We start from the raw sequence: 27926 nt of genomic DNA on the forward strand, positions 1-27926 counted from the left end.
TTGTTGAGTTGCCTCTTCGTAGGCAATGATACAGAGGATATGTCTAGTGCTTTTATTGTGAAAGAGAATACGCGACCTAGAGGCAGACAGATTTGCAAGCAGTGAAAGCGAGGCTTATAGGGAACCAATCTAAACGCTGATGGTGTCATTATACTAAAGCCATTACATTGTGCAATCAACAAAGCAACAACAAACCAGACATGAGAACAGCATCGTTTGTAAGAAAACAATGTATTTACAAAAAAAGCTTCACATCTACAACAAAGGAAATGCTACATTAATAATCTACAGATAATATATTCCTTTTTTGACTAAGCCAGATCGCTGCTCATTAACTGTCAGGAAGTCATGCAGACACTCCGCTCAGTGGAGAAAGCAGTCCAAGGTTAACACATTAGCATGATGATGGGGGGGGGGGCTATTTTAGATTCACAACACAGTTCACCTCAGCAGACATGACTACTTCATCTGAAGGCATGAGACAGAAAGCTTCTGTCCCCTCTGGAAGTGACTTTTAGTATTTGTTTGTTTTTTGAGCACTCTTGGTTTAAATTTTTTAAGTTTTCAAAATAGAGTAACACGCACAATAAAATGTAAACAAGATTCAAGTGAATGATGTACCACAAAGCAACATAATGCGATCATGCCACATGTTCCTCATTGTAATTTAAATGCAAAGTATTTTTGCCTTAATTTAACAAACCCCTTGTGTTGAACTTTAAAGAACATCATATATTTCTGTTTAGCTGCCTGTCAGTCGGTGCAGAGAAAATACTGAAAGAGGATCCATTATCCCCGTGACCCAGGACTCTTCAGGTTTATCTCAACACATGAACAAATCTTTCTTTGGCTTTGGGCTGGACATGAGAACAAATCCTGAAACTGCCTTATTGACAGGTATAGGAGACAAAGTAAATAAGTGAATGAAAGGATGCAATTCAATTGGTTCTGTGCACATGTTTCTGATTTGTAACTGTTAGCACAAAATGAAATAAAGTTAATGCTATTATATTGTGAAACTACATTGTGACTGCAATGCATTGTCATTCCAGCAACTGATTTGAAATTGGAGAAATTTGCAGAAGTTATAGCTAAATTCATTATTACACTGGATGAAAAGTCCTTAATCAAGCAATGGCTCTACATTTTGGGATGCACACTGTACACAAACAGAAACGTAAATGCACTGGAATTATTCCTCTCCAGGCGCAGTATGTTTTCCAAAAATGTTGAACTATTACTGTAACTAGTTGGTAACTGAATTTCATTGCAGGTTAAAAAACGTTTAAATGTAGTTTATCATCACAATATAACTGTGTGTGTGTGTGTGTGTGTGTGTGTGTGTGTGTGTGTGTGTGTGTGTGTCATCTAGCGTCATCAGTAACTACATGGAAACTAAAATTCCAGATTGGAAGTTTACATTTCCATGTGAGTCATTAAAAAGGTATCAATGGCGGTTCTAAAGGGGGGGGGGGGCGTAATATTAAGCCTGGCCCCCCCGACAGAAACATTTATTTTCTTTAATTTACCACCAACATGTATCCCCATAGAGGGAACATTGTAATTACTCATGGGCATTAAATAAAATCTATATTAACACTGAATGAGTGTTCTTGTGTTTTTTGTTATATGTGTATGTTAGGTCTTTTGGAGAACCAAAATTGAGGGGGATGGTGGTGTTATGTAACAGATGTGTTTAATATATCTGGTGCCCCACCCCCCCATTTCAAATGGTCTAGAACCGCCACTGGCAGGTATTTAAAAGCAGATATTGAAAGAGAGAAAAGCCTCAGCAAAATGTCAGCTTCCAACACAGAGACAACTTCTGTGGTGTTTGATTGAACAGAAACCCTTCGCATATGGTTGGACACCACTGGCATAAATGATCTGCCGAAATATTTAGTTAATTTCTAAGATAATAGTGTCATGTATGTGACATGTGTCAGTAAGGACCATCTCTTGCATCAGAGGTTATGTTTGAACTTACAAAGCCGATGCAATTAGCCCGCAGTTTCCAACTTTGAGAAAGATTTGTTCATGATCAAAACCATCATCTACGATCAGAGGTCTAACAGGGCTTTCTTTTTTAAGGGTAGATTCTTTTGTTTATCAGCAAGAAAAAAACATTGTTGGGACGTGTGCCTCTGTAGCAATATTACAGCAAATATCTAGAATCCTTCATTGTTATGATATTAAAAGTCTAAACACAGCCAATAATTGAATATAATACTAAACTTAAAGTTCATAAAGGTATCTATCTTTACACCTACTTACTGTAACTCCCACATTTTACAGTGACAGTTCACCACTTCTGATCCCTTTGGCAATTCATACTGTAAGTATATTTTCAAACCACAGTCAAGTCCTCGCTAGTGGTTTATTTCATGGTGTGTAGCCTGTGACATCAGGTCTTTATTCAGTTCTTCTTATATCCAATGGGCACTGAGCCCTCTGATTGGTCCTTCTCACAGCACTGTGAGTTTTTGACCCCTGACCCCTGTGACCTCCGTTCCTGAAAATCCCCTCCTGCAGGGCACCAAGGGGAAGTGACCTGTCGTCCACATTGCGCCATGTCCACCTCACTCCTGCCTGGCCCCTCACAGAGCGTGTCAGACGCTGACATGCACGTGACGGGACAATCCAGAGCGCCGTTTGATGCGTGAGCGCCGAGGTCTGGATTCAGACTGGCAGCTGCACAGAGGGCCCAGCAGCAGCCAGAGGTAAAGGATCACACAGGCCCAGCATGAGGACATCTTCACCCAGAAGGTAGACCAGCTGCCATGGGTGAAGGTGGTCTCCAACACTGCTGACTCATAGCTGGAGAAGGACAACACAGTTTCAGGCCGGAAAAAGAAACTGCTTAGCAACTAAATATTATCAGGAGGAGGGAAACTGAACACTATGTTTCACTTAAAATAAACTACAATAAAAATATTAAGAAATATTGAAAATGAAAGAATTGGTACAATTCATTTTGCCATTAATTACTAAAAGTGCAAAAAGAAAAATGCATATATTGTACATGACATTCTCTAATTTAAACCTTAATATGTCGATGGATAATATTTTCACAGTCACCGAATCACGCGATAAAAGTGGAATTAATCATTGGCAAATGAAACGTCCTGAATACCAATTATTCCAGCTTTTCTATATTTTTGAATCAAGTACACTTTATGGTATGTTTACATTTTTTAACCCGCTGTAGTTCTGCTTTCTGTTAAACTGCAGAATACAGTCATTGTGACAAATGACGTCTTCTCCGGAGAGACACTCACCCAAAAGCTTTGATTCCCCTTCCATCAGCAAACATTTAATATACACAACCCTCAACCTTTTCTGATCCCCCTCTGCCGCTATAACTTTCATCAATCCTTAGAAAATCACGTACATATGAATAAGAACCAGGTCTGTGTCATTAACTAACCTGAACCAGTTAGTGAGGGTCATCATGACGTACAGCGAGGCCAAGAAGAAGACGAAATGGAAGAAGAAGTAGCTGTAAGCCACTCTCTGCGTCTCGTTGTAAATAACCTTCTGACAGCCTTTGTTCTCGTCATCCATCACAAACTCTTCCTCAGCTGAAAACGGACAAATTCATAAATGTCTAACATCAAAGCTCGAGTCTGCAGCCAACTTCAAACAGCAGTTAGTGTTTCAATCCTGTACACAAAGTCAAGTATGGACCATAGTCTCAAACCTAGCCCATCTCTCTAATTCAATTTAGTTTGCAGTGCACTTACAGACTTCAGGAACACAATATTTAGATGTCCTGCTCATCCATTATTTTATATATTTTTTAAAGATGACAGTTTGTTTAAAATAGTTTTTGAATATACAGTACACACTTGTTGAGGGTTCTGCGCTCATGAAAAAAAGTGCAACTTCCAAACTCTTAAAAACCCTTTAATGGCCACTGGACACTGCCTCAAAGGAATTTCCCAAAATGTATGTATCTTTTCAAAAATGATGTTATGGCATTATGTTGCATGTTTGCCCCTACACTTAAGCACCGCAGTCTTTCAAAACTCAATGCTAGTGTGCTTTCTCTATGAGCCCATAGATGTGGAAGATCACCAGAAGATAGTCGAGCCATTTGGGCCCAAAGCCACTGAGAAACTTTCATAGGAATGAACATGAGCCCACAGACAGACACAAGTTACATTTACTTTTAGTGTTTGTTTTTTACCAAAAAAGATTTGCGTATATTCTTGAGGCCTAACACAATGTATCTCCTCCTATTATAACATTATGCAAAGCTGACTTGTTTTACATTTTAAATATTGCATTGTTTACATGCATGTTTACTAGCTAGCTCTAGGTCTTCTTCCACACAGCTCAAATGTTGCCCAAGATTTAAATTTTCTGGTCCTAATAACTGCAAACAATAACCTTTACGAACTGAAATACGTCAGTCAGCGGGTACATGTTTTCGGTCAATGATGAAAACCTTTGGATTTCTGTTGTTGATGTTTCTCCTGCTCTTGTTTGTTTGAATATTCAGACGGATGAGATCAAGCAACTGTCTTTGCAAACCTTGATGCTTTGTGCAACCACATACCAAGTGAATGCAGAACTTTGCTGATCCTAGACCTCCTGCTTGTCTTGCTTCCATCTTAATATTACTGAATGAGTGTTTATTGATGTAAAAACACCACACAAAGTATCTTTAAGAAGTCAATAATGTAATGTGAACTTCATCAGTACAGTACGCAGTACCTTCCTCTTCCTCGGGGCAGCAGAAGCAGCAGGTGGCTTTCTGGAACTCGTAGCGGTAAACTTTGATCATCCAAAAAGGACCAAACATCTCTGCCAGGTAGGAAGCTTCATTACTGCGGGGACATTAGATTAGAACACACACATACTTCCTTCTATCAGAGATGTAAAAGTACAGATATGTTTGCTGTTGCACCAACATTCTTTGAAAGTCATGTTTCTGTAATCTATGTTTAAAGTGGACTTTATTATGTTTATTATAATTGTATGGTAATGACATCGTAGATAGAGTAATTATTTACATATGGATTCTTTTGAAATATAGAGAGACTACTCACCACGCAAAGAGGACGCAGCAGTACATGATGGCTGCTCCAATAATGGCCACAGCATTGCCTTCATTCTGGATGCCATCTTGTCTCACATTGGGGTAACATGCGGTTATGTTCATGCCCTGATACACCACTGACACAGAGAACAACACAGCATGTTTACTTTCAGCAGAGTATCATTCACCTTCTACTAGTCTCTTTCTATGGAAAACAAAAGGCAGTTAGTGTTTACAACTGACTCTGGAAAAGCTGCAAAGTGAATATAAGACATCAACAGACTCTTTACAGATGGATGTAGAAGACCAGCCTCATATTGCATCACTGTTATGTTTTCCTCATGAAGAACATTAGTTTTAGATTTGAATGTAACTGTCTCTGCAAAAACAAAAAGATGGAAACAGCCTATTGCACCTTTCAGGTTCATCACGCCCATGTAAATCATTACATGGGCGGATCGTGAGACAGTGGACTTCATCAGCTCTCCTACACAGGAGCATGACACACAGACTTTATGGTTATTTAGCCTCTTTCTGTTGTCGTTTTGTGTCTCTTTGTAGTTGTTGTGGTCTTATTGTAGTTTTATTTTCGCCTTGTCGTTGCTTTGCACCTTTTTGTAGTCGTTTTACATCTTATTGTAGTTGCTTTGTTTCTCTTTGTGGTTGGTTTGCACCTTCTTTTTTTTCATTGTGAGTGTCTTGGTGGTCTCTTTGTGTCTCTTTGCAGCTATTTTGCATGGCTTTGTAGTTGTTTTGGTCTCTTTGTAGTCTTTAAACATTAACTATTATATATTAAACATTTAAAAAGTACATTTGAAAGTGTGGCCCCCACAGTGTCTGCTTAGAAAGATTCTCATTCATTGACAAATGGAGTTGTGGACCCCTGTCCTAACACATGGGGGGCCCTGGTAAGAAATGTATATCATTAATCCTGGTCCATACTTTTACCCACAGTAGGTATAAAAAACATAGCTGGTTTATTACATTTCATTTTTGACACTATACTTTGTCAACACCACAGAGAAAAAGTACCAAATGCAGGTCAGGTGTCACTTTGTTCATTTCTTCTTCTTTCTCCCTTTCCTGGAAAATTCCTTTCTTTCTTGTAAAAAAGGGGTCTCAGCTGCACTTTCCCTTCTGGGACTCTCTCTAATAGACTCGCCCTCTGGACACTCTCTGGGGTGAACACAGAGTCCTCACAAATATGTAGTGTATGCTCACACATGTGCATGCATGTGCATAAGCTCTAACTTCCAAACACACTTACACACACTCACAAATCCAGCTCAACCTCCGAAGGGGTCAGGGTTAGTTTCAGCCAACTGTGGATTCCTGAGAGATGTTTTGCATTTGTGTGATATGTGTGGGGGGGGGAGGGTTGAACTCAGTGAAAACACTGGCTAATTACAGGACTCAGACTGTTACTTCACCATGACACACACACACACACACACACACACACACACACGCACTCATACACACACACGCACTCACACACACACACACACACACACACACACACACAGGTCAAGAGTCGTCAAGGGAGAGAGAACATGTCCTGCAGTCTGAGTTGTCTTTTCAATTGCACTCAAGACTAACAAAATAATGAGGATTACTGTGTGTGTGTGTGTGTGTGTGTGTGTGTGTGTGTGTGTGTGTGTGTGTGTGTGTGTGTGTGTGTGTGTGTGTGTGTGTGTGTGTGCGTGTGTGTGTGTGTGAGTGCGTGTGTGTGTGTGTGTATGTTTGTCATGGTGAGGTCATAGAGCAGAATAAGACTTCCGGAGACAGAGTAGGCAAACAAGGACCTAAGAAGACAAGGATGTCATTGTCTAACACGCATCACCCATGGAGATGATAGTATGACAGGTGAAGTACCCCTAAATTAAAGTAGCTGAGAAAGGAAACTCAGCAACAGTAGGTGGAAATTAAATATTACAGAGCAGCAGAGTGTGATTATGTGTGTGTGTGTGTGTGTGTGTGTGTGTGTGTGTGTGTGTGTGTGTGTGTGTGTGTGTGTGTGTGTGTGTGTGTGTGTGTGTGTATGTGTGTGTGTGTCTTTGTGTGAGGTTCACAAGTGAAAAGGTGTTTTTATAACAAACTCAGGGTGCATATTTTCTCAACAAGTTGCTACAATGTCCTGAGCTGCCCCGGGACTCTAACACACACCTACTGTACACACTCGTATTGTACACTCATACGTACAGTATTGATGGAATACTCATGTGTGGACTCGAGGTCATCACTGTCTCTGTATCTATATTCGGATAGAAGTCACGTTTAATCGTTAAATGTTGTATTTCTTAACCTAATATTCATTGGCAATGCAATCTTGTGGCTTCAAATCATCACATTTATTCAATATTGGCAAATAATTAATCATGAAATATATTTCCATATTCTTGTACTGTACTTTTAATCTCTCTATATTTTTTATTAACTAAAGTAAGTTTAATAAACACTTAATGTGGACTACAAAGCACTCACCCTTCGTAGGCTTGAAAGGTGGCTCTAAAAGGTTTGTGACTTGCTCCCTGACCGATGACAGCAACTTCATTGAGCTTAGATTCACAGCATTTACAATGGACTTAAGAAGCAATAGTTTCACGGTGGGAAAAAAAGGACCAAAATGAAATCTACTCAAACCACTCCTTAATGAGAGAATCCACTTCTTCCATGTCTAACATTTTACTTGGTAAGTTGCAAACACAGATATGTTTGATGTTTGTGGCACAGTTAGCTGTTTAGCATTATGTTGCATTAGGTTTGAGAGGTTTTTATGGCTGTTTTGATACTTTTTCCCACAACATTATGAATTAATCTGAAGATGTTTTCATTGAATTGATTAATCGTTTGGTCTATAAATTATGAATTGAACTGACTGACAATAATGCCTTCAAAGTTCATTTAAAAATCAAACCTCTTGGGCAGGATCTCCACGTTCTTGGAGCTTTGGAGAAGCTTTAGAAGTTGATCAGTGTGCTCAGTTTGTTCCAACCAACGGTCCAATAAATGGTACTTCAGCTGACTTTCAGAGCTTCAAACAAAGAAACTGGGTACTTAGTCATAGTAGTGAAAATGTAAATGTATGTAACATACCAGAAATACAGGTGGGAAACTAGTATTGCAACTAGTCACCATAGTAAATGAACTGGCTGAAGTTAAGCTGACTACAGCCCCCGTCTCTACCAAATAGGAAAACAACAAACTTTTCTAAGACTAGTCCAAATCAAATAATGTGATGAATTTGAAATGATTATCAGTTTTATAAGGCGTAAAAAGAAAAACAGATGAGCTGTTTTCAAAGCTGTATGTCCATGATTACGCAGGGGAGCAGAGGATTAACATTGGAAAGACACCATCATCTATCGCAGTCTTCAACAGGACTCCATGTGCTCTGGATTTGGTCTCGACTGCCTTTGGACTCAGACTTCACTTGGACTCAATTAAGTTGATCTTGACTACCGCCCTGCTCAAAACCCGACCACTGCTGTGGCTGCATTACATTTTCGTCTGTTTTCTGCAACTAAATTTGTCTTTTTCAATTTTGCAAAATGACAGCTATAGAAAGTAGCATTTCCTTTCTACATCTGAAGGACACCAACACCTGATGAATCAATTACTGTAGATGTTTTACATCACAGAAACTGTTTCTGCCATTGTGGCGGGTAGAAGTATCTGCCAAAACAATCTACATTTGGCTTGTTAAAGTATCTTAAAGAACAACACAAATACACTAACAAACAATTAGACTCAAACTGTTTTGTTGTGTAGCTCTTGTTATCCGAGCTTACCTCCGACGTATGATCACTCTTTACAGACAGATCTAAACAATGCATTGCATTTTATCTGCTCAACAGGACGAGCTGTGTGAGATATACTGTCTATATTCCTGTGTAATTATGTTGTCAATGGATCCATGAGGAATGTGAAACACATATCCTTCTGTCTGCCCTAACCACAGGCCACCAGCCCAGCAGGCAGCATGTCAGAGCACATCTCATCCCAGATTATCTGTGTGTGGACCTGTGTGTGTGTGTGTGTACGTCTTTATTTGCATGCGTGCCATTAAGATGTAAACCCGGGATAAGACAGGGGCCTCTGACAAGCCTCTGCACTAATGTCTCAGTCATGTGGAGGCTCTTTGTCTTACCTGGAGCCAGCAGGTGAGTCATTATGAGGAAAGTAAAGGCAAATTATAGAGGATTTTAAAATTTGAGAATGTGTGTGTGTGTGTGTGTGTGTGTGTGTGTGTGTGTGTGTGTGTGTGTGTGTGGGCTCTTCAGTATTAGGTCTAAGTTGGACAGTATGATGGGATACAAACTACAAACACATTCATTCGACTCAACTGATTACAATAAGATGCCAGATTGTGTAGAAGTCTATGAGAAAATGAATCTGCTTCTCAATTGATTTATTACCTCGGTAAACATTTTCCAGAGGATTTTGTGTTTTCAATCTCTAGTTTTAAGTCTTCCTTGATGCAGCATGGTTTTTATTTCATCATCAACTAAATATACCCTATGCTTTAGGGAGTGGCTACCTTGTGATTGACAGGTCGCAACTACAACGTTGTCCGATTTGGCTGTTCATGTTTTTGTCTTACAACGTGTCACTTTTGGTTCCAAAAAAACTGGATGGCAACCTCCAAAAGGCCAAACTCAAAGCTTCAAAACCGTAGTCCAACAACGTATGGGTGACATCAGGGTGACTACGTCCACTTCTTGTATACAGTCTATGGTCTAGAACAGTATTCACATGTCTGTATTGAAAATAACTAGTTGCTCTTATTACTCCATTCCATACTGGCTGTGAAGAGCCATAGTAAGAGACTGGGGAACAGAATCCACAGTCCTTGTTCTGTGCAGAAATGCAAAAGGTTGTTGAAGATAGAGGCTTTGCTAGTCTTTTTAGTCTTAATGTTGTTCTTTGTGTTATTATATCCTCCTGCAGCTTTTTCCTGAAGTATTTGCCTTTGCAGTAAAAATTGGCGGTTTCAAAACTGAAACATACATCACCTGAACGTTTGGCCCCTTGGGGGTAGTGCAACAAGCTGTAGACACAATATTATCAATTTATGAAGTTGATATGGTGAACATTCAATCAGTTGACTATTTACACATCCAGCAGACACAGAGCAACATGAACATTCATCTGGAGCCGTGTTGCTGGTCCACTTCCGAATATAAGTTTGCTCTGTTTTTGTTCTCCACCAACACCTTATAAATATATTTTTAAAAATGAAACTCTTCTATATTCACCAGCTAGTTGCTAACTTAAACTGTCTGACACGTTGAATACCAGAGTTATTCCACTGCCTAAAGACTGCAAAAACCAAAACAATGAGCTGAACGAAAATGCTTTGTAGAGCTGTAACGATTAATTATTTGGTACTTGTTGTCATTTTCCTTTACCCAATTCACAATTCCCCTGAGTTGATTGGAGGGTTAATCAGATCACATTTTGGCTTCTTATTAAGAATTGAGAACAGCTTGGTGCATTTCCCGTCTTAGCCAATCAGGTGTAACAACGCCCTTTCTTAGAGAGAGGTAGATAATTGCACACTCGGGTTTTCTTGTCCTGCCTTGACTTAATGTAAACCTCGACTCAGCAGATACGTCAGTCAGTAACTCTGGTCTTTAGGTCCTTTTCAGACTTTGCTGTCTTTACTTTTCAGGTTGAGGGAGATTTAGAGCATTCTGAAACCTAGCTAGAGTGAATATGGAAGAACACCTTTCCACTAGGTTACCTGCATCATCAAAAAAAAAGGAGCTACTTCACCTGTACTCAAAAGGTGTTATTCATAACATTTAAGCACAAAGAGGATTGCAAGCAAAGTGGACTCTATGGGAACACTTTTGTTTCCTTTTCTCTTGCATATGTTTCTCTTTAATCAATATATAAAAATAACCTTGAAAATGCCCTAAAGATGTGTCCATGTTAGAGAGGTTAGTGTGTCAGTGTTAACACTGGACAGAGACACATGTTCAGTGTCACAGTGGAGCTGCACACATCTGTTGCTGTGCTTCTGCTCTGGGACTGGTTAGTTTGCGTACCTTTCTCTGGCGGACGGCTGGACAGTGCAGAGAAAGTGAGGTACATAACATAACAGCTGATGATGGAGGCTTGAAGGAGTCCCGACCGAGGCTGCTCTGCAGAGACAGAGAGAGAGTCAGGGTCAGGAGTCAGGGTCAGGAGTCAGGGTCAAAAATATATACTATAATGTATAATATTTTACTTTGCCACCCCTAAACACACACCAATGCACACACATTGATTCAAGTAAGACTAAAAAAGTATTAAGTCATAAAATGTACTCAGTGTATCAATGTAAAACTAAAACTACTGATAATGAGAGAAATCGATAAAGAAAAAAGGTTCCCTTCAGAGAGTTTGATTTTTGAGCCACTGAGCGTGTAGACGGCCCGCCGGCGGGCCCACGGTGCATTTGTACTTTGTTGTGTACAGTCCACCACTCAGAGAAAGCTTAGAGTCTTGTCTATTTAGTGAGCAAAACTGTTCTGAGATCACATTCCCAACAGCAAGTACAGTAGGCATCTAACACTAGCAAGCAAACCCAAAATCAACATAATAACTTTGAGCCAACTCGCCTATGAAGTCTCATCATAATTCTGTAATCGGTAATAATCCAAAAAAACACTCCTGTGTCATTGCAGAGGTCCAATAGATAGTTTCCAGTAAAATATATCCATCATTCACATCGTCACATCATCAAAAGCCCATGAACAGCTGTTGCAATCTTTGAAATCAGCTGATCGATGTGTTTATTTTCACAATGACACTTGCTAAAAACGGCATGTAGCAAGCTATTAGCGCTATTTAGATAATTGCTAACCGGATGCCGAACTCTGACCTTTCGATTGACACTTCATTTGAGCCAATCGGAGCTTCCATGTGTTATCTACAGCCATCAAGAGCCAATGAGTGTCAACTTCATAAGGAGGTGCCAGCCCTCTTCTTTTGTTTACAGACGGAGCCAGCAGCAGCCCAGTCTCCAGGTGACTCACGTATCGTGTAGCCAATGAACTGCTGAATCATTTGACATACATCATCAATGGGTTTTATTTTACAAATATTTATATATGTTTTTCATAATTGTATTTATTATTTTCAAAATACAAAAATATTACAAAAAATGTGTTTGTACTTCCCTTACTAGTGGCAGGGATAATCGGGTATATAATAGTTATTTATGGCCTTTTTATCAATAAATATTACAATATCTCCAAATCCACAGCTTGTGAACGCCTGGATGTTACTCTTAGAAAAACCTGTCTAATAAGTTACGTTTTTGTCCCTTTTATCTGACATTTTAACCTGAGCTTGGAAACACGTTTTAAAGCTATTCTTGGTGCTCTTTCAACATACTTAAGGATCTATATTAGTCGGAAATGTAGTGGACCATATCGGCTTCGCTCCGAGGACTTGTTTCTTTTAACTGTTCCAAAAGTCTGTACTGAACTTGGGAAAAGGGCTTTTAGTTACGCTGCTCCGGCTGCCTGGAACCAGCTGCAGGATGAGCTGAAACTCAGAGAGCTAGGTCTCTCTGAAGAGACTTAAAGCGACTCTTAAAGACATCGAAGCAGACCGCTGTGTCTGTAAATGTTTTAGTTAATGTTGTGATTGTGATTGTTTTTTTTGTCTGTAACTATGCTGCTGCCTATCTTGGCCAGGACTCTCTTGAAAAAGAGATTTTTAATCTCAATGAGACCTATCCTGGTTAAATAAAGGTTCTAAATAAATAAATAACACTTGGTGCTATGTTTTTATTGTGTTTTCCAGCTCGGGACTACCAACTATACCCATCGTCAGGCATCTTTTTCAACAACAAACTTCAGGTGGAGTGTATTTTCTTCAAATTCAGTATATTCAGATCACTATTACTCAGTGCCAGAAGCACTTGGACTGATTCTTCACTGTTTTGCAAGAACAATAAGAGAGTTATCTTTTGAATGAGACCAATTTACTTTGGGTATGTCGTTTGTAGGTATTTTCGGGTAAATTCCCCCACACTGTAAGAGGTTAACATTTACTTAAATGTTACGTTATCTTATGTTAAATAGAGTATTTATTTTTGGTTTCAACTCTCTTTTTTTAAAGATCCAGATGAAAATCTGTATAATTTTCATTGTAAATCAGTAAACAATAAAACATCAAGCTTGAATAAATGAATTAGTCCTGAAAGTCCTTTTCACCCTAGGGTTGAAACTTGATATCCAATGTTGGGTATTGTTATGTGTTCAAATCAAAAGCAGCTCCTCTAGAGGTTGAGAGAATTGTTTAAAACTCTTTACGTATTTTCTTGTTTGTACATATTTCTATGGTAACTGGACGAAATCTATCTACTAATGAAGGGTTAGCTCCAGAACAGTTGCTAAATGCACCTGGTGGTGATAATTGTTTTCTACTAGATTGATCAAAGTGTGTGATAGTGTTTGTTTTTAAAATCAGAATCTACAAAGTAACTTCTAATTATAGTTTTCAGACACGTAGTGGAGAACAAGTGCAATAATCCCCTCTGAAATGTAGTGAAATAGAATAATAAAGTAGCATAAAATGGTAATATTTAAAGTACAAATACCTCAAAATTGTGTGTACAGTAGCCTACTGAGTAAATGTACATTGGTGCATTCCACCTCTGTAAGCAGGAGTGTGTTTCTATCATAAAACCCAGACATGTGGAGACAAAGCAGGCTCGCAGTCAACATTTGGTTTGTAAAGGGAGAATATTAGCTTACATCTAATTATTATTATTATCTGCAGCAGCACTGGTTTCAACAGGGGGATGTTTGCATAGCTGGAGATGGACTAAGTGTTATTTCACCGCTGAGAGTCGATGACAGACATACGAGTGTGTTTCATCAACTCACTCTGCTTCACGCACGGTGTGACGGCAATGAAGGACATGAGGCCGCAGAGTCCCAGGTTGATCCACAGCAAGACCTTGTTGAAGTGGCAAGCGATGGGGTGTGTGTAGTACTTGTACATGAAGGTGAAGGCCATGGTAGCGATAGTGTAGAAGAAGAGGGTGGCGCACATCACCGCAATATACCAACGCTTGTTCTCTGCTGCTCCGGTCAACCTTAGAGGGTAGAGGACAGAGAGAGGGTTTCAGCTTCACATGCATCCTGCACAGATATTCATTCTGCCGGGATGCTGCATGTGTCACAGAGAAACACACCTGAAGTGTTAGAATAATGTTATTTCCACCAAGAGGGGTTATGCTTTTAGGACCGTTTGATATCAGAAACATCTGTTCCCAGATTTACCATGAATGTTGCTATAAATCTAGGTCACAAGTGATTTATTTATGGTGCAAATCCAGGATTTCTTAATATTTTTATGAGCATTTTCCTTGTTTTCTCATGAATTACTGCACTTAGTTGAATGAAAAAATCAGGCTGTGCCTGGATAGTGCTTCATTCCACAATGAGATGCAGCCTTATTGTATCTTAAAGCCACGGTGTGTAGATTTGTTTCTTATGCAATGAAAGCATCTTTCAAACTATTGTGTTGGTGTTGAGTGCTTGATGATGAGGCAGCAAGGGCTCAAAATGGTATAAGTAGGAATGGGGTATGTCACGATTCCGTGGCGACGCCAAAACATCACACAGCAACAACAATTTTGAGTTTGCAACTTTTATATTTTTGTTTTTTTATTTTCGTCACGGCCAGGGCAATTAAAGGGTGGGTCACAGATTTTGGATTACATATTGAACGACAGGTAATTGTCAAATAATCAATTTACTCAATTTTGTCAGCATCATCATGCAAAAATTGAAAGAAATTATCAATAACTAGATGTGCATTATACAGTAGGTTAGCATATGCTTGCATTCCTCTGATTTCATGTGTTTTTTTATGCATCTTAAATACTAAACGGATTTACGGAAAGTGTGCATAAAGGGCTCAAGTATCTGCTAGAGAGCCCTCATGTACTTAACAAATTGACAGTGGGAGAGCAATAAGCTCTCGCAGATTTAGCGGGAATGCACCTTAAAGTCCGTAAAATCTGTGAGTTTGGACATTGGGATTTGGCCTTTATGTTAGCTAAGCTAGCTAGCTCTCAGCTAAAGATTCTGCACTGTGGCTCTACAAGTCCAGTTCTTCGTCTTTATTTCTCTCTCTGACTGTCAACATGTGAAGTAACAGTAGCCAAAGTTCCACGAGAGAATGAGAGCAATATTACATTGTTGGAGCTACATGTGGCTACCAGCTACATTGTGAAGCACATGTGGTTCAGAGAAATCTGACAGTTGAGTGCTGAAGCTGAAAAAAAGCATGTACAGACACATAGGAGCAGGTTGTCTTTTGACCTACAAACCCAGAAGCGAGAGACACTCTTTACCGCTGTAAAGGGAATAAGAGGATTGTTAGCTATGTGTGTGTGCTTTGGAAAATGTCCTCAATGAATAAATCCTCTTAGTTGTTGTAGCCACAACTCTGCCATGTCACAGCAGAGTTCAGAGGTGGCTGAGGGAGACTCACGGCACAACAGCTGGCCACAGTAAATAACATCTGGGACAGAAACTGGCTGTCTGAGGACGAGTCTGGCCGAGTGAATGAGGACACGACAGGGACGACGCAGAGAGGAGGATATGTCAGCAAGTAAACAAGCATAAAAAACAAACAGGCAAAAGTAGCAAATACAAAAAGAAAACGAGTGTTGAGTAGTGAAGCCGCGCTTGCATTAGCTGATTGGCATCAGCTGTGTCATGCTTCACCATCAGCGGCTCATTCATCAGTTGTTTGACTACCAGCTGACAAGGAACATCCATATCATATCCATACAGCTGCCACAGCTCGCTCCATCAGCCAGTCCTCATGTGTTAAGTTTTGGGTATTGTTGTTCTCTAAACAAGATTTGATTAGAGCTGCTGTGATGCTGTAAGTCAATTAATTGATTAGTTGATAGACAGAAAATTAATCAGCAACTATTTTATGTACATTTTGATTAATTTGATGATGCATAATAATTTTTTTCTTGACATATATGATTGTAAACTGAACATTTGGGGTTTTGGACTGTAGGTCTGACTCAAAACCTTATTTTAAGACATCACTTTGGACTCCAGGAGATTGTGATGGACATTTTTTACTGGCTTCAAATGTTTTAAAGACCAAACTATCCTTTTCTTTTTTTAAAGAGAAAAAATAAATAAATAATAATTTGTGTAAAATTAAAATAATCACTGGGTACCAAAGAGTAAAACTACATCCCAGCAAACAAAAAATAAAGGCACAAACTAGAAAAAGTGAATGAAACAGAATCAAAGTTCTAGATGTTGCTGGAGTCAGTCTGTATGATTTACACAGTTCTATTGGACACAAAATGAATCCCATCGTCAGTGTGGAAGAGAGTCTTCTCCAGGAGCGAACCAGGCTGCATGTGTATGAACTGTACAAGAAGCAGTGAGGGACGTTAATAACATATCATCACTGTCCTGTGCGAACCATGTATCTCCAAAATGTCAACATTCCACAAGCAAAGAAAAACTGCTCTCTCTCGAGATTTGTTTTTGTTTTTTTCACATAATCCAGTGGGTTTTTTTCGGGGGGGTTTTAGATAGCATACAGTAAACAGATGAGGTCCCTATCCGGACACAAGCAGCATCCTCCCGGTCTTAAAGGTGAAGCCAAATCACTCAAGACAAGTAGAAGTGCCTTAAAGCTGCATTCTTTCTAATGGCCAGTAGGGGGCGACTACATTGCAAAAAGAAGTCCTGTTGCATCGAAGTCTATGACCTGAATTCTCACTTGATTTATTACGAATACCAAGTTCACTTTTTATATACAGTCTATGGTCCGTACACAAACTGGGGACGGCATGGCTTACAGTTGGGACTCCAGGACAACACCAATTTAAGACCTGGGACAAATTCCTTAACCCATAAAGGACATTCATTATTTTTTTTAACCTGAAAAAATCTAATTCAGCAATGTTTTAGATACATAGTTTTCATTACACTGCAAAGGTATGTCGTACGTCTGTTAAATCACCTCTCCCACCAGCTAAATACTGAACCTTTTCTGCCGTCACAATATGTTTCTTCACCTCATACTTAAGAGTCACATATCGACAGAGTTCCTTTAGTATCAACAATGTCCACTTGTGACAAATCATCACTGCATATGTCTATGAGAAGGTCAACCAAAGAGGGATGTCCTCCAGTCTAGAGGTCTGAAAAGTATCCAGTAACTCACTTCAAGGAAAAAAACGGAAGATTAGAATAAAGTCTGAAAAATTAAAATTATGGAGGAAAATTATTTTTTTCTTGTGACATTTATTGTGAGCAATAAGCAAATGAATGAGCAATATTTTTGCAGCAATGTGATGAAGTAACATACATTATAAGGTCAAAGGTAAATGGATAGACAACATGTCACAAAACTATGAGCATTACTCTGCTGATATAACTGCTGGTTTCAGGCTTTCTACCACATGTTGGATTCCCAGGCTGCAGGGATGTATTCCCATTCAGTCACAAGAGCATTAATAACTGATGTTGGGAGTTAAGGTCTGGCTCTTTCCAGTTCATCCTGAAGGTGTCGGAGGGGGTTCGGGTCAGGGCTCTGTGATGGAGCTGGCTTTGTGCTCGAGGACATTGTCATGTTGAAACAGAAAAGGAACAAACACAAACTTGTGGCATAAAGCTGGAAAGTAAATACTGTCTACAGGTGTATATGTGATTATTTGTGAAATTATTGTTATTTCTTAAGTAATGTTAATTAGTTGGATTGTTTGTTTGATATACTTAGAGTGTCTGGTATGGAGGATTTATATCCTGTACCAGAACATTTCAATACATTTCAATAAATACATATCTTTGTATTGGGGACAGGCGTGTCTACTAACTTCTGGTCATATCATTCACATGTGTTTATTTCATTTATCACCAGTTTGACCACCAGCACAAATTTCATAAATGTCCTATGACATGATTTATATTTATATTACAGTATAACATATACATATATATATATATAACACATATATATATATATATATATATATATATATATATATATATATATATATAATATATACATATATATATATGTATATATAATATACATATATATATCATATTTGAAAACCCTCTCACTCACCAGTTCTTATTCCAGGTGTGCGCAAAAGCTGTGATGAGGATGAGTTGGATCAGGATGAAGGCAAATCCTCCCACCACACCCACATAATGCCAAGCTGAGAGAAAGGGAGAGCGAACAGAAGTTTGATTTATTTCAGGTGAGAGAGGGAGAAACAAACAGAGAGAACAAGCTGTGAATCATAAATCGGCTCTGATATCAGGCTTTTATCACCATCAGATGTATTGTTCCCAAACAAAGTGAAATCAAGCCGCAGAGATTTATGGTCCAATAATTCACCGCAGTGAGTCCGCCTGAGGAGAGTTCAGGAGCGGCTCTCTGCTGCTCTCTAGCAGGACTCGGGAGGAGGTGCACCAACACGATCATCAACATCACATTTAATCTCACTATGGATTTATTTCTCACCATGCAGGAAGGACTCTGTTGGGATGAAGAAGGCAGCGGTGCACATCCCGAGCAGGGTGATCAACTTCAGGAACCAGAAGCTGCAGGTCCACACAAGGAGACACAACAAAGAATAAACGGTTATAGTCGTTCTCTCTCTTTTGTCATTTGCAACTTTTTTACATGTACATGTATTTTTTACACTTTATTATGTATATGTTTTGTTCTGATTGTTCTTTCCATTCACATAACTCTGTGGGAAACCAATAATACATTTAAATTAATGTTTTCAAAAAATATTATTTTATAATTAAAGTATTTTCCAGTTGTTTTGCTTGTTTGAGCCCCGACATGATATATTCTTCACATCAAATCACATCTACCTTGTTTTTTAATCTATTTTGTATTGTTGCTAGAAGTCATTCATTTCAGTGTGATACACAATTTAATGTCAGAATTTGGAAACTTGCTTGAGTTTCAAATTTTATTTTAGAAAAATTAATTAAAAGCATTTTGACTACTGTTTAAAATCCAAATACAGTATTCAATAAATATACTGTATGTAGGTATACACATGTCATCCTTCTGCTGTAGTATTCAAATAGTATGTGTCCTAAATGAAACTGAAATGATTAGTCGATCAGTCAATCAGCACAACACTAAGTTGTTTTTCAAGCAGAAATGCCAAATATTTACTGCTTCCAGCTTCCACAATATGAGGATTTTCTGCTGATATATATATTATTTTTAATTAAATATATTTGGGTTTTGTTCTGTTAGTCAGAAAAAAATCTAACAATTTTAAGATGTCGCTTTGGACTCTGGGAAATTCTTTCACTGTCTTTCTGCTATTTTATTCATCAAACAAATGAAAGGTATTCAGCAGATGAATTAATGAAAAGAAATATCGTCCATATTAAATTCATTCTGAAACAGTTAAGAGATTGTTTCTCAACCATGAGAATTAGCTTGTAACAATGTGAAGGTACAACCTGTAAAGTAAAAACTAAAACAAAAGGTTTGTCTGCTGCAGCAATAAAATAAGATCGCGTCCGTCATCACTAAACACCTGAATCTCTTATGTACATTTGAAATCAGTAATGTCTGAAAACATTGAACTAAATGTTCCATATTTATTTGATTCATTTCATATTTATATTTTAAAATAGTATCAGCTGAGAAATAAATAAATGCTTATTTTAAATATACATGTATAAGTGATATGTACATTTCTATGATCAAAGGAGATGTCCATGTGCCTCTGTCCGCTCTCTAAGAGGACACACAAGGTTTCAGTGGGGCACTGGGTCACTCCCTGCCTCCCCTACAGACCACGGAGAGCTGTAACCTTTGCCAAAGACTCTGAAACCTTTCACCGTGGCACCGCTGAGACTGTGGTGAGTATATTCACACCAGTGAGGACCAGCAATCCAGTCTGTCTAATCCTAATCTGAAACGAGTCACCGCTCTAATCGGCTGTAATGGAAAGTGTGACAACAAAGGGCTTCAAATAGACCAGCGGGCCGGGTCATGGGAGCAGAGGGAGGAAACACCTAGCCTTCACAGGATTTCAAGAGAGGTGTGGAAACATTTCTGGAAGGGCAACAAATCCGTTCTAAATATTCTGATTCGGGGAAGTGAATTTCAGGTTTCCATAAAAGATGAAAGGAGGAGAAGTCTTCAGTAGTTCATGTCTTTCTTTCTAATCGCATATTTGTCAGCAGGATAAAAAAAAACCTACAAATTTGGCAAAGAAATTTGGTTGACACTTGATGCTATTTTTATGATGTCAGGATTTAATCTATGTCATTTAATTAGTTTTGTGCTTTTGCGTGATGACTGTTATGCTGTGTTCATGTGCAAGATTTCTAAAAGTGAACAATATTGTATTCATGATTCATGACAACCCTCTGCTGTTTGTCAGAATGATGTGTAATTGCATCTAGAATTTGATGATGACCAACATTTTAAAATCTTTAGAAAGAAAATACGATAACATCGTCTTTTCTCAGCAGGAACATATTTGTGGCGTAAACTCTGCAGCACTGACCCGTTGTGTATGAGCGCTCTGAAGTCCTGACTGGACTTCACGTCTATGAGAAAGATCGCCATCATCAGGTAGAAACAGGACGTGCCAAAACAGACTCTGTACACCGCCGAGTAGCCCACCAGCATCTCACAGTGGCCCCCCCCATGCGCCTGGTCACACACGATGTTGAAGAAAGGCACCTGAAACACACACACACACACACACACACACACACACACACACACACACACACAGTGATGTATCTACCTCTTCATCCACATGCTTGTCTCTCTGTCCGTGAGGAGATTTCAGACGTTGCAGAGGTGTTTTGAAACTTTCATGATAATAAAAATGATTTAATCTCTTAAATAATTAGATGAGACTATTATTATTCACATTGAGAGCTAATGGCACTGAACCTGTCGACACTTCCATTCTCCAAACCCCAACTTAAAGGACAAAGACATGTTTTGTTGATGTTGTTTTGAGTTTCATGCAGAAGTAAATATAAACTCCACTTAATCGCGGCCTCTGGTTTTTAATGTACGTCAACAAAAACGAGGCATACACTTTAAATGTGTGATGCACATGATCATATATATGTTTGCACTCCAAGTAAAGCTTACAGAAGGTCAACTGACCATCAACTTTTTGCCATTTGTGCCTTAACTGTATAGCTGATGGTAAAAACATTTAGACAGGAAGCATGGCAGAGGGAGGGGTATAACATGTCTTCCATAAGTCACATGACAGTAACTCTTGAAGTGCTTTCTTTTCTTTTCTTTATTCTTTTCTGGCTTCTTCTGTTATGACCACTTGTAATAACTGCATTTGCATTGTCTCTGTTAACTATAAGATGTGTCTCTGTTTGTCGTCTTTCTACCTGTCGACCTGCAGCCAATCACAAATACTGTTGGGGTATATAAGGACTGCAGATATAGGACTGGTTGTATATATATATATATATATATATATATATATATATATATATATATATATATACTGTATATATATTTCTGATCATTTCTATGATCTGCTTCAAGGAGGATAAGATCCAGTGCTCACATTTTCCCTGACGAGCTCAGAGACGGTGCGGGACAGCATGAGGCAGGAGACGGCGCAGCTCATGATGTGGAAGAGGGTGTACATGACCCGCGTGCTGGTGGAGGATTTCAAAGGAGGACAGAAGGCACAGCAGAACGAGCAGGGAGCCGGTCCACAGCAACAGCAAATCTGAGGAGGAGAGGACGGAGGCAGCTCAGCATCTCACACAAACACAACACACAGTAACCCAGTCACAAGTAAGTCTCAAGTCCTAAACTTTGAGTCTGACTCGACATACATACATATATGTATATATATATATATATATATATATATATATATATATATATATACATACTATACTATATATATATATAAATATATATATAAATACCTAAAACTAATTATTGAAATTGTAATCCTTTACATACTATAAATCCATCCTAAAGAGACTAGATTATATTTTAGGTTTCAGACTCTCCATCACGGCACTTAAACACCTTATGGACAGCACTGAAGACTTTTGGACGTCACTATGTCAGACACAGCACAACAGAGAGTTTGGCAGCGATGCGGCTGATGACAGACTAATCTAACGAGTCAGGCGACATCTGGATGGTTCTGGTTCTGATAAATCTGGGCTGTGGCAGCCCATCACCGCTGATCCTGTACTAAATCTAAGGAGGAAAAAACCTGCACGCACATCTGTCTGACGCTTCAGCAAACTGCAGATTACAGTCTGGAGGTCTGACTGCATCATCGAACAGAAAAAACTGCTCAGCTATGGACATTATTATTATGTTATTTTTCATGCTCAATGATTTTCAATATCTGGGAATTAGTCACAAGAAGGAAAATGCAAAGTAGAAATCAATCAAAGACAAATGTGTCCATGAATGATTTCAGCACCGAATCCTGATATCAGGTCGTAATTTGATGGATAATGCGGAGAAGATTATCCAACATCTTCTCATCGATGGGTAGACTGAATTAAAAAAGAGCTTAAAAAGGATTGAAGGGACAGTTTGTCGACGTTTTGTCTCTGTCCAGGGATGTCTGGAAGTATCAAAGAGTTCAATAGTAGTGTCTTTATCTGGAGCCGACTGCTCTCACACTGCTGTAATGCGTCAGATCCGTCATCATCTCAATTTATCTCTATATATACTTATTATTATTTATTAAATATGTTTCTTCTGGTTTCACGGTTCTTTTCTTGTCATTTTAGATTTAATTTGTCATTGGTTGCATTTAAAAGTGCTACAAAAACATAGTTTAAGAATGATTTATTATCTGCACCTTATGTAACACAACGAGAAGCAAAGTCATTTGAAAGTTTCTTTTGTGACTGGAGGTACAATCACAGCCACAAATCATCCCACGGGTCAGAAAATAACCTACTTTCTGAACCGAGAGGCCGCTGCCAACATCCCTCACCATGCAGGACTCAGAGAAAGATTAAATACATTAGATTTAGTTGGATCCGCTACGTGGACCAATTGGTGCTTTATTTGTATGTTTCCAAGCTAAAGCAAAATCACTGATTATTCAACCTTCCAATTCAGTCCTTAAATCCTGAATCAAATCATAGTTATTGTATATATGTAAATCTCTCATTTATAGAACTTGAGACTGAACGTACTCAGAGATATGAATATAAGTCAATAATACAAAATAATATAATAAAACAACAAATAGACAATGAAAATGCTATTAGGAGAAGTTCTAACCTTTAGTGAGCCATCTCACAGACAGCCTGGCAGTTTCATAACTGCTCTCATCACTTCACATGTCTGGCCTACTTTAAACTTTATAATGCAGGATTAATACTCCCAAAGGGACGTTGTTGCAGTAAGTGAGCGGGCTGGGATACGCAGATAATCACACTCTACATAAGACGGTTGGTCCTACAGTATATATTGTTCAAAGAGCAGTGTGTCCTTTCTGATGGGAACACTACGTGTTGAGGAATAACCAATAAGTGAGCGTCATTTCTTTTTAGTTCCTAGTGATATGGTCTTCTTGGCACATGAAGAATGGTATTTGCCAGACACAGTTGTTTGTTTGTATGTTTACATCTTGAAGTATTCAAGAAGCTAATCTGAGAGACTCACATAACATTATCGTTGGCGCCGCTGTCGCAAAGACAACCGAAGCCAAGCAACTACCAACAGCACAGGACACCCAGCATCTTGTTTTCCACAATCTGTCATTTCTGCTACTGACTGCAAAGCATTTACATTGATACCCTTTGGTAACTGCGGATTGCTACGGAAAGCTACCAGGGAAAACAAAAGCGCTATCCTCTCCCTGTTTTCGTTGTGCAATGGTTGACACAATTTTTGTGACGTAAATCGAGCCTTCATTTTCCCGGGAGCTCGTTTACAGTGACAGACAGAACTGCATAGTGAGAGTGAGGCTTATAGAGACCCAATCTTACTTTACAGCCACTAACATTGTGCAATCAACATTTACTTCCTAATGATAATAAACATATATCTATTGTCCCTCTAAAGGGGTGTTATTAATGTAACTTGTGGACATTATCTTCCTTTAGGTCTTATATGTTTGATCTTCCTTTTATTAATCTAACCTTTGTTTTATCCTTTTGTTTTTTAAGTTTCCTTTCCTTACTTTAACTACATATGGTGTTTTTAAACAACTTTCATTCCTGATATGTTGTCATGTTTGATTCTTTACTTTCTCTGCATATTCTTAATAGTGTCTCTAATATTGTGATATTGTTTTATGTCACTTGAATAGAGGTTGTAAAAGAAAACCTGTTTTGTTGTCAATGTTTTATTATGAATGTTTTTAGCTTCACCTTAATGTTTTCTATTCTGTTGTATTATCTTATTGTGTTACTCTGACGACTGTACCAAAATAAAAGCCTTATTTGCATGTTCCTGGTCAATAATGTTTCATTCTGATTCTGAGTTATTGCATGCAAATAGACTAAAATCTTTAACATGTACCAGACATATTATACTGCATGTTGTGCTGTTCACGATGTGACAGCTAATTAAGTGACGTTTATGCATTTTGTTTGTACATCTGGGTTTTCATAACACAAATAACTATTTAACATCATTGAGTAGTTAATTAAAGTCGTGTACTGGAGCCTCTGCTGACACTTTTATCATTGCACCATAAAAAAGTGAAAACTACATGTTTATTTCTGTCCCACCTGATGCTCTGTTATAACTTTTGCAGCAAATGACAGGATGACTGCACATAGGATTTCATAATTCCTGTTTTACTTTTGTGATAAAACCACTGAAATGTTCATCTAAGACATTTAAAACGTATTGTACCAGTGGCACAAAGAAAAGTTCATCTTTTAAAAGTTACAAGTTAGAGCTTTTTTTTTATTGTCAACAAATCTCATGAAAAGCACAAAAACCAAGAAGGAATTTATTCCACCAAATGTAGTTAGAGTCCGCTGCCTGGTTAGTGGCTCTGTGACACTGTACGTATGCACAGTGGTGCTTAAGCTAAATGCAAACAACAATGTTAACATGCTGATGTCCCCGTCTTGCTAACATTGACAACAAAGTGTAGCTGAGGCTGATTATGAACTGATTTTGAAGGTAATTGATCAAAAAACTAATTATTAGATAAATCCAAAGTGTGAGCTGATGATGGAACTAGAGGAGAATTCATAGGATCATTAAAGTTAGTAGGATTCATCCTGAGAGGAGAATAATGTCTGTACAAAATGTCATGGCATCTCTTCAGTCTGATGTATCTTCTTCCTCTGTGCCATGGAGCTCCATTGTTGTTAAAAACGATTAAAACACATCAATGAGCCACACTGCTGCACTGTAATAATAATAATAATAATAATAAATTGTATTTATAAAGCGCCTTTCAGAGCTAAAAGCAATCTCAAGGCGCTCTCAAGTTTACATACAACAATATTTTAAATGTATAGTTAGGAAGCTGGAAATACGGCCTATTGTGAAATATTGTGTGACATGTTCCTTCATTACCATGAACACACACACTGTACTTTATTTTGACTCCCACACACACACCGTCCTGCCGCCACAAATACTCACTAGAGCACTACTGTGGATTCATCTGCCGCTGAAAATAGTCCCCAACAAATGCAACATTTCCTTATGCTTAAGTAACATTAGCTACTAAATTACTGAACTTTACAAAGACCAAGACAAAGACCTGGTGGGGAAGTCAGATATTACTGAGATTCAGACCAGCAAATTGTTTTGTTTTGGCCATCCCAGTATTGTTTTCATCAGTTGACATCACAGTCACTTAAACACCAGCTGCCCCAGGACCAAAACAACTCTCGACAAAAAAACAGGAGTTCAAATGAAATACATCTCTGAGCTCTGGTGAATTTACTGAAACTAAGATGTGGAACACTGCAACAATACATTTTGAGGGCGTTATCTTTTCTCGCTCAATGTCAATGTCCCAGTCATCATCTGCGCATCACATATTTGACGTTGAAATATGTGAATGACGATGATGCAATACTTTTTCATTCTCTTTGATGTCAACAAGCACAAAGTACTGAGTTTTCAGAAACATTTCAAAAAGAAAAAAAGTTTACTGGTGGTGAACAAAATAACATGAACACCTGACGATATGGTGCAACTCAGTACAACAACGCAAAAACAAACTTAGGCACAAATACTTGAATCTCTGACACGGCTTCAACTAAATAAAAGTATTATAAGCTTCATAAAGTATTTGTTGCTGACGTCGATTGTGCAGCTGTTACTGATGTTTTGATAAACCACTGGAAACCTCCAGTTAAGGTTGAAAGATGAAGATCACTATGACTGGAGACACAATCACAGTAACAGAAGCCAACCTTTGTCAGAGATGAATACAGGGCACGTCATACATGTACTTAAGTAAAACTTTGAGATGCATGTACTTTACATTCCGTGAGTACGTCCATTCTATGCTGCTTTATACTGCTACTCCACTACATTTAAGAGGGAGATATTATACTTTTTGCTGACAGCTAGTCGCTTTGCAGATTCATATTTTACCTTCAAAATCTATGATCAGTTTATGAAATATGATACATCGATAGATTTAAGTTCAAGATTCAGTATCATGAATTGCAAAAGTAAAAAACAAAGAGCTCCACCTCAAGATACAACATTAGAATTCTGCAAGTTAATACATTAGTGATAATAATGAAATAATATAATATATAGTCAAATAAAACTGAAGGGAACATTCTGCATAACAATTACTTTAACTTTTGATACTTTAGATATATTATTGTGAGAATACTTCTTTACTTTTATTTTGATAGCAGGACATGTATTGTAAGGGAGTACATATTTTACATTATGGTATTGCTAAATTAAAGATCTGAATACTTATTCCATCACTAAATGTAAAAGAAGAAGCATTTCTGTAGAATATTAAATGATAAAATCCCTCTACTAGTTTGCTTATCAATACTCCAGAGTTAATAAATACTCTTAGAAGAAGAAGTTTTTATTTTACAATCAATATTAAACTGACACTTAAACTTCAGACTGCAGCTGCAGTGACTGCCTCCTGTGCTGCTGCTCATCAGCTCTCACCTGATAGGCCACCATGTTGAGGAAGTAGTTGTAGGCGCCGCTGCGGTTCATCCCCTGAGAAGACGACATTGTGCCAGTAAACTGCTTTTCATCGGCCACGACGACTCTACATTTGGCCATGAACTTCCAGCACAAACAGGTTTTCTCAGCGTGCCTGCAAAGATGGCATCCTCATATCCTCAAAGAGGCCATAACACAACTTCTAACAGACTAGACGATGAAAAGTAAAGTCCCAGCAGGTTGTCCCTACATGCTCCTTATGCTGGATTAGCAGTAAATCTAGTCCGACTCGGACACTAACTAAAGGGAGCCGAGCCCAGCATGTCACCAAGTCAGGCTGCTCTCAGTCCAGCCTCACGGGGAAGAAGTTGTTTTTTTGCCCATATCCTGCACGCTCTGGCTCTGCGGCTGTGCTGGGATGCTGCCAGAAAAGAGGGAGAGTTGGTGGCGAATGCCCGGTGCCCTCCCCCATCCTCCCCCGTCCTACCCGGTCAGATTAGGCAAAGAGTGTGTGAGGAGGAGGAGGAGGAGGAGGAGGAGGAGGAGGTCGACGGGGACCATGTGTCAGTCCCATCTGTCCCTCCCTTCCCTTCCCCCAGTGCTGCACAAACCCAACAGTACACTGGGATTGGGCAATAGTCCTGTTTAATCCAGATTTACCAAATGAAACTGTTAACCCTGTGTGATTTCTAAATGCTGATGTCTGACACCTCATAGCCCCCTACCT

At 38.7% G+C, this 27926-nt stretch overlaps 1 protein-coding gene across 1 annotated transcript; it reads right to left on the bottom strand.

The window, feature by feature from the left end:
• Nucleotides 1-212: 212 nt before the first annotated feature.
• serinc4 (serine incorporator 4) lies at nt 213-27781 on the bottom strand. The gene is made up of 11 exons (XM_029459520.1): nt 27200-27781; nt 21648-21815; nt 20604-20782; nt 18575-18654; nt 18173-18266; nt 13933-14144; nt 11098-11193; nt 5055-5181; nt 4720-4832; nt 3428-3581; nt 213-2817 (listed from the first exon to the last, which is right to left on the bottom strand). Exons 1-11 carry the CDS (start codon nt 27317-27319, stop codon nt 2610-2612), a joined length of 1551 nt encoding a protein of 516 aa, XP_029315380.1. The 5' UTR covers nt 27320-27781; the 3' UTR covers nt 213-2609.
• Nucleotides 27782-27926: the final 145 nt, after the last annotated feature.

Source organism: Cottoperca gobio, chromosome 3, assembly GCF_900634415.1.
Source record: "Cottoperca gobio chromosome 3, fCotGob3.1, whole genome shotgun sequence".
NCBI lineage: Eukaryota > Metazoa > Chordata > Actinopteri > Perciformes > Bovichtidae > Cottoperca > Cottoperca gobio.